Source organism: Sorex fumeus, unplaced genomic scaffold, assembly GCF_029834395.1.
Source record: "Sorex fumeus unplaced genomic scaffold, SorFum_2.1 ptg000063l, whole genome shotgun sequence".
Taxonomy (NCBI): domain Eukaryota; kingdom Metazoa; phylum Chordata; class Mammalia; order Eulipotyphla; family Soricidae; genus Sorex; species Sorex fumeus.
In genome coordinates, this window is record NW_026606120.1 from 10,628,328 (window position 1) to 10,640,731 (window position 12,404).

General features: G+C 39.6%; 1 protein-coding gene across 2 annotated transcripts in view; it reads left to right on the forward strand.

Annotated features, from left to right (window-relative positions):
• Nucleotides 1-12,404, forward strand: part of MAP2K5 (mitogen-activated protein kinase kinase 5) — a 272,784-nt gene that overhangs the window by 40,603 nt on the left and 219,777 nt on the right. For both annotated transcript variants that reach the window (XM_056127637.1, XM_056127638.1), the window contains exons 4-6: nucleotides 5,207-5,276; nucleotides 9,421-9,461; nucleotides 10,457-10,524. In XM_056127637.1, coding sequence (XP_055983612.1) covers nucleotides 5,207-5,276; nucleotides 9,421-9,461; nucleotides 10,457-10,524 — 179 coding nt within the window. The remainder of the gene's footprint in view (nucleotides 1-5,206; nucleotides 5,277-9,420; nucleotides 9,462-10,456; nucleotides 10,525-12,404) is intronic.

The window sequence follows — 12,404 nt, forward strand, 5'->3', positions numbered from 1 at the left end:
GCGCGCTTCCGGGAGCTGGGTTTTATAGTCTCTGGGTCTTGGCCGTTGATGGGATTATACGGCGCCAGGGAGTCAGTTGGTGGATGTGACCCCTGCCTACTGGAATTTGGAGGATCTGGGTGGAGGATGCTCAGCCCCGGTCCAAGCAGGCTTAGAGATCTCAGCCCCGGGACCTGCATGCCTTTGTTCCTCTTCCTGTACCTTCCTGCGTGTGGAGAGTGGTCTCAGCATGGTGGTGGCTGGTTCTGGAGGTCTTCAGCTGCCGGAGCCCTGGTCGGGGCGGGGAGGGTGTGTTTATGTATTGTTCTTTTTTTGTCCCTTACCTCTGTCTTCACTCTGTTTTTTAATAAAGAACCTTGTAAAATTAAGCTGAGCTATTTAGAATTCAGGGTTTTTTATATGGCAGATTTCCATGAAGAACAAAATGTTGTAATTATCGATTGAATTGTGCAGTTAGAATGTGAATTAGGTTCATAACAAATAGGAATACTGTTTGATAAACTTGAAAACAAAACAAAGATAAAAAAAAAATTCACTTGCTATCCCCATGTTGGCCCCCTGTTTCAAATTAATTAGATTTTTGGATAACTATGCTAAACTTTGTCACATTCTTATTAAGATTGTTTAAGGGATTTTGAAGAACACTCAGAGGAATTTTAAAACTAATATGAATCTGGTTCTGGATACTCTATTGGCAGTCACAAAACTGATTAATCTTTTTCTCAGCTTATTGATTATTGCTGCAATTACTGTATATAATAGATCCTGCAAGGCACACCAGCAAAAAAAAAAAAAAGCATGTTGTATGTCACTGTGGCTTTTGCTCTCAATTTGAGTGCAGTATTTTCTACTCTTTACACAATGTCTAGTTTTGTATTTCTAAGCACTCATACACCTTGCAGGAAGTGCTGTGCATATTGCATTTCAATATTAGTAGGTTTAAAATTCAAAATAGAATTTTAGATTCCTTAATTACTACTACTATTGCAGTTTAAAAAGTGCCAACCCTCATTTTATTGCAGCAGTTTCATCTGGAGTCTCTCAGTAACCCTATGAGAGAATGGCGCTCTTCCCACTCATCCAGAGGAAGCCAAGTTTCAGTCAGGTTAAATAACTTCCTGAAGGCTGCACAAATTAGAAAGAAGGCTAATCAGGATGGGATCCTATTTCAAGCAACACATATTCACTGAGCACCTACTCAGGGCTGGAGCGATAGTACAGCGGGTAAGGCATTTGCCTTGCATGCAGCCGATCCAGTCGGCCCAGGTTCGATTTCTCCGCCCCTCTCCGAGAGCCCGGCAAGCTACCGAGAGTATCTCGTCTGTACAGCAAAGCCTGGCAAGCTACCCGTGACATATTCGATATGCCAACGCAGTAACAAGAAGTCTCACAATGGAGACGTTCATCGATTTGCTCGAGCGGGCCGATGAACAACGGGAGGACAGTGCTACCTACTCGGTGCAGGGCTTTGGTTAGGACTGAGCAGAGCCAAGCAGGAGTGTGGAAGCTCAAGGAGGGCTTGCTTGGCGACTCGTTGAGGCTGCATTTGTGGTTTTGTTTCCTTCCTATCAGAGTTTGCTTAGCTGTCCTGATACACACAGCCTGAGTGGCTATCTGTGTGATAGTTTTCTTGTTTTGTTTTCATCTCCTAGAACTCTGATATTTGTCTTCATGACTGACTTTATTATTTTCTGGATCAAATGTGGAAAGAATCCCTTTAGTAATTTTTTTTAAAAAAATGTATTTATTTCTTTATTTTGATTTTGATTTCAGCAGTGCTTAGGGCTTGCTTACTTCTGACTCTGCACTCAGGAATTATTCCTGCCAATGTTCAGGGGACCGTACCAGGTGCCTGCTTGGGATCAAAGCAGGGTCGGCTGCATGCAAAGCAAATGCCTTCCCCACTGTACTATTGATCCGACCCCATGGGAAGAAGCCCTCTCAAGGAGATTAGTTACAGAGGATCAAGATCTAAAAACTGCCTCCACAGCTCATGGACATTCTTCGCTATGTTTGCTTGTCCGGCTACCACCTGCCTTTCACATCTGACTCCCTGAGGGGCACTGAGCATTTCCTAGCCTTGTGCCAGCAGTTGGCCAGTGGTGTGGTCTCGGGTTTGAGTCCTCCCCTCTCCTCCAAGTGCCTTGCTTCTCATCCCGAGCAGCCAGAGCTTGCGGCCCATCAGCATAGTTTTAGACAAGAGGTGTCCCGCAAGGCCCCATTTTTTGTCCTTGTTCCTTCGGGAATGTGATGTGAATACAGGCCCCAAGTCACGGTGCTCCCTGTGGTAGAGATCTTGGCTCACACTGTGAGTTTCATGACCACCCTTTAGAGCTTGTCCCTGATGGTGCATCACTTGCCCATGTGGAACGGAGACTCCCTGATAAAGCAAATACTAATCTAAAAACTAGTATTTTAGCAAAAGAAAATGTTCCTTGGATTTAGAAGAATGGTACCAACCACATGCCACATCCCAGCGAGACCGACAAGTGGCAGCCTGATTCTCAGCAGTGGACTGCACTCAGCGTCATCCCAGGGACGTCTGTGACACAAATTTCTCACGATTCTAAAAGCGATTATAGTTTTTGCAGATCTGGAATGGAAGGGAAACCATATTTATTTATTTATTTTGTGAGGCAGATAAATAAAGTTGGAAAACAGGTCAATTTCATGCATGCAAGGTTTTATAGTAGGAAAAAAAAAATGCCTTGCTCCTGTTCTGACCCTTTACATTAGAGGTTATTTGTTTTCCAACTTGACCCCAAGCAGCAGTTTCAGACAACGTTATAATTAATCTGTTAGATAAAGCATGAGGATATTATATTTGTTTTGATTTCTAGGACTAATCTGGCAAACTAATTGGGAGAATTACTCACCTATTGTACATAGCAGTTAATTAAAGAAAAGCATTAACTATAGGCAAGCACCAGCAAGGCTGTTGTCTTGTATCAGTATAAAAAGGCAGTAATTTTTTTGACAGCCACTGATTGGAAAGTTGCTTGCAGCCTTCCAGAAGCAAGGGGGTACATGCTGTGGATCAATAACCGGCAAATTTCCCATTAAAAAGAATACCTGAGCAATGTTCCAAATAGCCACTGGCGTCTTAATTTTCCATGGAAACCTCCAGTACTTGTGTGCCGGGGACAAGTCATTTTCGGACAATTTTTCCAGACTACTTGTTAACAGTTATTGCTGTCCCAAAAGGTTGGCAGTCAACATGATTGATATTTCATTTACTTGTCATCACCGTTTGAGTAATGGCAAGTGCTGTATTTCTGTGACTGTAAGGAATAGTTGCCTGAAAGACACTGGCCTTCACAAGTGTTCCAGAGCACATGCCACCGTGTTTATGCATATAAGTTTTTACATCCTTATGTGAGAGGACAGTTTGAAAGTGCTTGGAGACATTGTACACTGGTAAGAGTCCACAGAAATTAAATGCTCACCTGGGATCAGAGTGGTAGTACAGTGGGGAGAGCACTTACCTTGCACATGGGACCCAGGGTTGATCCCTGGCATCCCTGAGCCTGCTAGGAATGATTCCTGAGCACAAGAGCAAGGAGTAAGCCCTGAGCATCACTGGGTATGGTCCAACAATCAAAAAAAAATACCACCCCCCCAGAACCCCCCCAAAACCCCACTCACTTTTCTTTGTATTCAGAGTAAAGAGTCTTAGACTAACATCTGATGCCCAAGAAGATACAGAAATTTATATCTCCCCTTTGATTTAAAAAAAAAAATCCGTCTTGTAGCAGTTGTGATATATATAAACATATACACACAGGTACACACACTCATTTTGTAGATGTCTTCTAAAAAAATTTAAGAATGTGGGGCTGGAATGATAGCACAGTGGGTAGGGCATTTGCCTTGCACGCAGCCAACTCGGGTTTGATTCCCAGCACCCCTGTGGCCACCCAAGTACCGCCAGGAGTAATTCCTGAGTGCAAAGCCAGGAGTAACCCCTATGCATCTCTGGGTGTGACCCCCCAAAGAAAGAAAGGAAGATAGAAAGAAAGGAAAGAAAGAAAGAAAGAAAAGAAAGAAAGAAAGAAAGAAAGAAAGAAAGAAAGAAAGAAAGAAAGAAAGAAAATAATGTCAGTAAGTAATTAACAAGAATTTCCCAAAAATGTAGTAGTGTTGAAGAGCTGGCGTGTGCTTTGTGGGGGGGCGCGGGGGGGAGGGGCCACAGCCAGCAATGCTCAGGGGTTACTGCACTCAGGAATCACTCCTAATGGTGCTTGGGGGACCATATGAGATGCTGGGGATCGAACCAGGCTTGGCCACCTGCAAGGCAAACATCCTCCTTGCTGTATTACTGCTCTTGCCCCTGTGTGTGCTTTTAATATAGAAGGATTCAAGGAGAGTTCTGCTCTCTTATCAGTAACCCCCAACAAAGTTGGCTCTTTTCTTTATTGATGTTTTTCATACTGTGTTATCACTTTGTTGTTTATCAAGTGATGAAAGAAGTGAGGGCACAGAAGCCCTCTCATTAGGTGGACGGAGACTTGCCAATGACCGTATTACGGAAAACTCAAACTGTGCCATAATGCAACATCCAAATGAATTCGTGTCTATGGAGTAGTGTAAAAGCTTTTTCACTCTTGGGGAGGATTTTGTGCTTAGAATATTAACTTGATCTAGACTTGTTTCTTACTGTAAAACACAAAAAAGTATGTTTTCTTGAAACTGGGCTCCTTTTTAAGAAACCATGCCAATAATGTTTGGGTGAATCATATTTTGTTTACTTATTCTACAGCCTCTGGTTAGATTTTCATTGTTTTGTGTCTTGTATACATACATGTGAATACATTTCTGATTAATTGACACGTTGGTCCAGGCTAAATGTGAGGGTCTTCATTTTGCTTTGCAATTTTTAGTGGTGGGGGAAATATATTTGAGAATTTTTGTTTTAAATACATAAAATTTTCAAAATATTTCTGCAGATTAATTCTAGCTAAAGCCTTGACACTTTTACTCTTAAAGATAAATGATAGTTGTGAAGAGAGGGTAATTAACTTTGTTCTGGACTTTCAGTCCTGAATATTCACTCAAGTCATTTTGATCGGCAAGTAGGGAAAAGTATTCTCAAGCCTGATATGCATGTTCCAGCAATTTACAAAAGCAGTATGAATTAAACAACCCATAGTGTCTGTTCCAGTATTCATACATTACTGAGTAACCTCTTTCTATAATCTCTCTGCAGTATTATTCCACAGTAATGGAACAGCAAGTAAATGGACAGTTAATAGAGCCTCTACAGATATTTCCAAGAGGTAATGTTGAACAAATTCTAATCAACAATGATTATTTCAGTAAGCTGTTTCATCAACAGTTATGTTTTCCAAAGGTTTAAATGCACATAACATGATGTTTAGCTTTTAATTTGAAAAAACAAAAGAAGTATTCATTATCGTGGGGATTGCAGGCTATATTATAGTTATGGCAGATAAAATATCTAATTTACTAGAGTAAATTAAACTAACTAGATTGGTTTTTGTGTGTGAAGTACGTACTTACATTGGCTTTAAAAACTCTTTGGGGTGTCCACATGTTTTCTAAACCAAGGCAAATAAATGACTTTAATTTTGGATATTTATAAATTGTGGCTCATGATATTAACCAATACTGCAATAGAAGAGAAAGCGTTTATCTTCTTACGAGGGGGTTTTATAGATAAATTTCAGTGAAATATTTGGTCTTATTTCTTCTTGGGGGTGGTGTTTTCTTTTTTTTTTATTAGGTAAAAATGAATATATTTTATAAAATTTTTTTTTTTACATTACTTTTTTTTACCACCATGAGGTACAGTTGTAGATTTACAAATTTTTATGCTTGGATCTCGGTCATACCACGATCAAATACGGGGGTGGTGTTTTCTAAACCATGAAAAATCCTTTTAAATGGGAATTGATTACGAAATTAAAAAAAATTTGAGCGAATGAGGATGAGTCTTGGTGAATCATCTGGTCACATAGTTCTCTTTTTCTCTCTTCTTTTGGCACAATGAACCTTGTACCAGAAATGATAGTATAAAATTGTTAATATAAAACTGTATAGTATAAAACTGTATAAAATTGTTCCTTCAAATTCTTAATAATAGTGAAATGATGGTTCAAGTATACAAACTGTTAAGCCCCTCTGTACATCACTCCACTTGGAACTCTTGTTTTATAACTGATGGAATAAGTAAAGAAATTCCCTAAACTCTTTTAGAAATAAATTCAAATAATTAAAAGTTAGACTTACCCTCATTAACTGATACTGTATAAATAATTATGGCATGAGTTTTCCAATTAAACATTCTAGACTTTCATTACTTGCAACTCTCTGAAGTCTGAATGGCTCAGCTAACCAGTAGACCCTTTGCACTGGTAGAGTCTACATAGATATTTGGCTTTGAAGCCCTCAAAGTGATCTGAGTTTAAGAGTTTTAGTAGTATTTATGTGAGTGATGGGATTGGGACTACTCAGTAGGTTATTAATAATAATTTGCTAAAGAGATGAATAAAGTCTAGCTATTGATAATGGGGCTGAGGCAAAAATTATGATAAACCCAAACCCATGGCAGCTGAAAAGCTAGAACTTAAACAGAAGAAGATAAATCAAAGAAGTGTTGGTATTTCTCTGTATTAGACCAACAACAAAGATACATATTATTATATTTTTGATAACCAGATCATTTGGGGAACTTTCAAAATTTATTTTCAGTTTTTACTCCACAAGAGTCCTTTTGTTTGTTTTTGTTTTTTGTAGCTGATAATGTCCATTAAGCTTCCCTATTTCATTACATGATAGGTCTGTTGTAGCAAACTTGATAAGTATCTTAGAAAATTCTGTTTAGAGTGTCTTGGTTCTTTATTTTTTTTTTAATTACTTCTCTTCAGCTAAAATTTTTTCAAGTTCTGCTTGTTTTATTTTGTGAGCATTTTTTCCTTCACTTTTATTTTGTTTTGGAGCCATACCTGGCAGTGCTCAGGACTTTCTCCTGACTTTGTGTTCAGAGGTCACTCCTGGTGGTGCTCAGGGCACCATATACGGTGCTGGGGACTGACTGAACCAGGGCTGGCCAGATGCAAGGCAAAAGTCTTCCCCCTGCAATTTCCCCAGCTCTGTGCACAGTTATTATCAGTCTCACTCCCCACAGCCCAGCACCCTTCTCTTAAAGATGTAACAGCCGTTTTCATAAATCTGCTGTTTAGACTCGTAATTTTGTGCTATTAAAAAATTTAATTTAAAAAAAAATTTAATTTTAAAAAAATTTTAAAAATTTTTAAAAAATTTTTGTAGTACAAAATAAAAAAAACCTCATTTTTAATTCTCCCTGTTAGGTAATTTGACGTTCCTACTTCCATTACATAGACAAGGATATCGAGGTTCAGGGAGATAGATGACTTTGTTGTCACACAACTTTCCAATAGCTGACTCTTGGGCTAAGAATTTTGTTTAAATGATGATTTTCTTTAAGAGGAAGGGCATATCATTGAAAATATTTAATTGAGTGGCAAATGCATGCAAATGGTTTGGAGGAACTCAGTAAGAGTGTCCGTTTACATGGGCAAGTATCTATTTTAGGGGCAAGATCCTGAGAGAAGAAACTATGAGGCACTATCCACAGTCTAGTTCCATACTCAGAAATTTTGAGCCTATAAATTATTAGATGATATTTAAATACCAAGCCAAATTTATTATTTTTTTTAATAGGAGACTCCAGCCGCCTTTCTCTGCAGCTTTTTTGTATGTTGTCCTATAAGGATTCAGTGCTTTGGTGCTTTTTGCCTGGTGCTCTCTTGTCTATAGACTGTGAGCCTGTGTCAGGACATTCTGGGTGTCTTACCTAAGTCTCACTTAGTGGCCCTCAGAACTTAGGTTGAGTCCACAGTCAGACCCAGTGTGAGGAAGAATCTCTACATTGAACCCATGAGAAAGGCAAGAGAGAACAAATGCTGCTCACAATTCAGAAGGGATCTTCATTCCAGCAAGCACAGTGGAATAGTCATCCCTGGCTCATAGCTATGTCTTCTCTCTTGTTAAATGGCGTTTTAAACGTTAATAAGTATGAAAATGTACCTAGTATTGCAGGGACTTCCGATTCCATAACTTCAGGAAATAGGAGGTTACTAGGTTCTGTGCTGCTTAGATTTCCAATCATAAATGTTTGAGAAGAAAATTGAGAACAAAGCAGATGTTAAGGTAAGAGTTGATGCCTAACTCAAACTCCTTAATTAGTTACTTTCTTATTAAATGAAGTTTATGAATGTACGGGGTAAGTTCAGTGGAAATTCTCCGAAGGATTCTCAGGAAGTATTAATAGTCCCTTAAGAGCCAGACATCAAATGTATGTGAGTTGTTTTGGTTAAAAAGTTAATTTCCATTTTAAGAGAAGATTTGGAGTCTTAATTTTAATGTGCTTAGAACACATAAAAATATCTGATTAAGGTTTAGCTGTATCAGCTAGGAAAATAACATAGTAAATTGCAATATACAAAGTTAAAGCAACTGATTGGCTTTGTGACATACTTGAAATATATCAAGTTAAAGCAACTGATATGCTTCGTAATGATTACCACGTCATCGCCTTATGAAACAGCTTTATTTCTGGTTGAAAATGGAAGAAAAATACATGTGCATGTGAGAGAAGGGGGGTGTGTGGAAATCAAATTCACCCTTTCCCAAACAATCAATCAAAATTGACAGCCCTTTAACATACAATATGTCGGGCATTGTAGTTTTCAGCCAAAAGAAGCCTATAGCATGAGCAAGAGGCTTTGCATTTTTAACATTTGATAAAGAAGCATTTGTTGGTTTGAAAAACTACTAACCTGTAACCCAGTGTTGTGTCAAAAAAATTAATAGTTTTTTGGGGGGGCACTGTGTATACTTGAATATTCACAGATGCCAGGATTGACAAGAGATGTAAACATTAGTAGCATTTTTGTTTAGTGAATTTGGAAAGGTCGTATTCAATGATCATCCCACCTTCAACTCTCCAGTGCCCTTCTCAGCATTAAAGTCTCCTTCTTCAACTCTCCCTAATCTCTAAATCCTACTTGTTTTCCAAGTAGTTTAAATGGGAGCTAAATATCAGGTGTAATAAAGGACGGAAAGAGAGAAGAAATTTGAATCATGAAAGAAGTCTGATAATTTTAGGTCAGTGAACTTGATTTTTATATGTTTTAAGCAGAAATTGGAATTTCTCAGAGGTGGTGGTATCAGAAAGCCCTCTGCCTTTATAAATGCTCACTCCTGCAAGTTAAAAACCCTGCTTCATAATTCCCACTTTGGGTCTTGGGAGCCACTTTTCAATCATTTCTCTCTGCTAATTTTGGTGTCACCCTCATTTCTTTTTAAACGATTCATTTTGAGCAAATTTGTAAATGGCCCTGATGTGTTCTACAATTTAGTCAATTACTGTTTCAGCCTGCAAGCCTCCTGGGGAACGGAACATACATGGCCTGAAGGTACGAATTTCAATAATTGTTTCAGTAAAGTTAGATGGATTTGTAATGCTGTGTTCCACTTATTGAAATGTCAAATAAAACTGCACTTTCTCAAGCTCTGACAAGCCATCCCCCACCCCTTTCTTTTCTTTTCTTTTTTTAAATGGGAGGTGGGGGGGGGGCATCTCCAGTGTTTGCCCACTCTGCGTGTTATTTGGCTAGTGGGGTATCGGTGCTGCGTTTTTTTATTGTTTGGAATTGTTTCTGCTAGCCCATTTCTGTAGGGTGATCCTGGGTACTGAGCTCCAAAAGATTTATTTGAGTGCAAATATAGACTTCATTTCATTGATTAATTAAGCACATAAGCATATTGCACACAGAGTACCCCCCCTCTTCTTTTGACATATTTATGCCAGGAACATATATCTATTTAATGTCTTTTCATTGTTCTGTGTGTTTTGAATTCTGGATATCTGCTTAAGGCGGAAAATTGGCAAGAAAAGCTTGCTATTGTGTTTGACTCAAGGATTTTATAATGAATTACTTGGATCTCGTTTTTCGGTGAGTAAGACACATTCTGTAGTGTTCTGCTTGGTTTTAGAACCAGAAAGAGACATCAACTCGGAGTTCACCGCTAGCCACCGGATGTTTTCTTAATGCACTTTGGAGAACATTTGTTTTTGTATCTGAAACGAAGCAAAAACCGTGGACTGAAATTTTCCCTCTAGCATTGAATTCAGTTCCCCACAGTGAACTGAAATTTTTCCTGTTCAGCCTCTCTTTTTCCAATACTACTTATACATATGAATAGTGACTGAAACACAGTATTATGTAACATACAGATTTTTTTTTTAATTTTAAATTTGTAACCTATATACCAGAAAGACTTCAAGCTTGGGTCTGTCTAGCAACCAGCTAATTAACCTTCATAGTGGAATGAGGAATTTGTGGCAAATTATAGGTTAATTAGAACTGTGTCCTCAGAACACAAAACTGATCAAGATTCTTTCTTGTAGGTGAATACCCGGGCCGGGCCCTCTCAGCACAGCAGCCCTGCAATCTCAGACTCTCTTCCCAGCAATAGGTGAGAATTAGCATGTGAAATGTGCCCACAGGCCTGGTTATCTCCGGAGTGGGGGGTGAACCCCATCTTTGTTCTGTTAGATGCTTTTAAAAAAACAAAAACCGCATGTGTGGATAAAAAGATGTCTAAGAAGTTTGATAACCCTACCTATATTTAGATTGACAAGAAAGGAAGGACCCTATAAAGATGAATTGAGACTCGCTCACCATTTATTTTGGTCTCCAGAATGGCTTTCCTTCCATCTCTAGGTTATATAGGAAATTCAGTGCCTTTGTGTGATGCTCAGTGATCTGGTGTGTAGAGTGTCTTAAGGTTCAGGTTTCCCTCAGCCCCCTTTGGCAGTGTCAGTGGATGCATTGACTTCTTTCCCAGAAAAAAAAAAAAAACACAAAAAACAAGGAAAGAGTAAAGTGATGAAATTTAAGTTAATTATGTGGCTTACTTTCAGGAGACTGACACTACTGTAGCAGGAAGATAATTTATATTAATCCTTGCTAATATTGTTCTTCATACTGGAATGGATTCTCAAGACTCGAGTTTTTTCAAACTCAAGTCTTCCTGACAGACCTGAGAACTTCCTTCCAGATTATTAAATTGCAGGAGTGATGTACTGAAGCTGATAGAATTCTAGGTCCTCTTGGTAACACATTCAGTTATTCAGCCAATAAATAGCAGAGCACTGTATGTCCAGATGATACTGCGAAAGTGGTTGCTCTCTGTGTGTCATAAGTCACGTTGAGGGCTACCGCCAAAAAACTCTTCCATTGTTTATCTGTTTTTTCTTGGATTTTTTATTGCAGCCAATATTTGCAATACAGCTCCCTATTGGCTGAAATGTGAGATTTTCTGCTTTGCCTCCAATCTAACCCCTTCTCTCCACTTAACCTAGGGTTTTGGTTCTTTTGCCTTGGTTCTTAGGCTCTGCTTAAGGTCATTTAAAGGCTCTCCTGACTCTTTCCTCGCCTGACCCCTCTCCACAAGTCAGTTTCCTGATTACTCTATTACAGTGTTGGTGTAACTGCCAACCAGCTTTCCTCCTACACACCAACCACACTTGGAGTGGAGTTCCTTCTTAAACAGTGTATTTTGTCTCAGAATACGGTGAGCGGGGTTGCCTTCCAGTAGATCATCTGTCTTGTGGCCTTCAAGGGGTGGATGTTTTAGTGCTTATCCGAGTTGTTGATCAGGCTGGAGATTCTTTTTGTAAAAATCTTTTAATGAATCACCGTGAGATACGGTAACAGACTTAGAAACTTTCATGGTTATCTTTCAGTCATATAATGATTGAGTACCCATCCCTCCACCAGTGCTCGTTCTCTACCAGGCAGGAGATTCTTTGAAGCTTTTTTTCTTGTGCTTGTGGGGTATCAGGGCCGAGCTGAGTGCAGACAGGGAGCCCACGGGTCACAGTCAGTTCCGAGGCATTTCATGTTTCCCACTAATTCCAGGAAAGATTTGGACAGCCTTGAGGATCATGAACCTTGTCCTGTTGTCTCATCAAAATTTTATCATAGTGTAAAAAGCAGGATGGAGTTGAAAAGGGCACTGATAGGGCAGAGGCAGGTCACCTGTGGTTCTCTGGGTCTCTAGGGTTTAGTTGTTTGTGGGGGTAGGATGGTGGTGGTGGTGAAAGGGGATTGTCTCAGGCCATGCTAAGGGGTTGACTTGGACCAGATGGTTCAGTGTGAGCATAGTAGGCCTGGGAGCTTCCAGGGTGTACTGATGGTGCTTGGTGGTGGTGGGCAGGAGGGAGGTGCCAGGATCAAACTTAGAGCCTCCAGCATAGTCTACACTGCAGCGTGCGCGGTCTACACTGCAGCATGCGTGGTCTACACACCAGTGTGCACGGTCTACACACCAGCATGCACGGCCTATGCTGT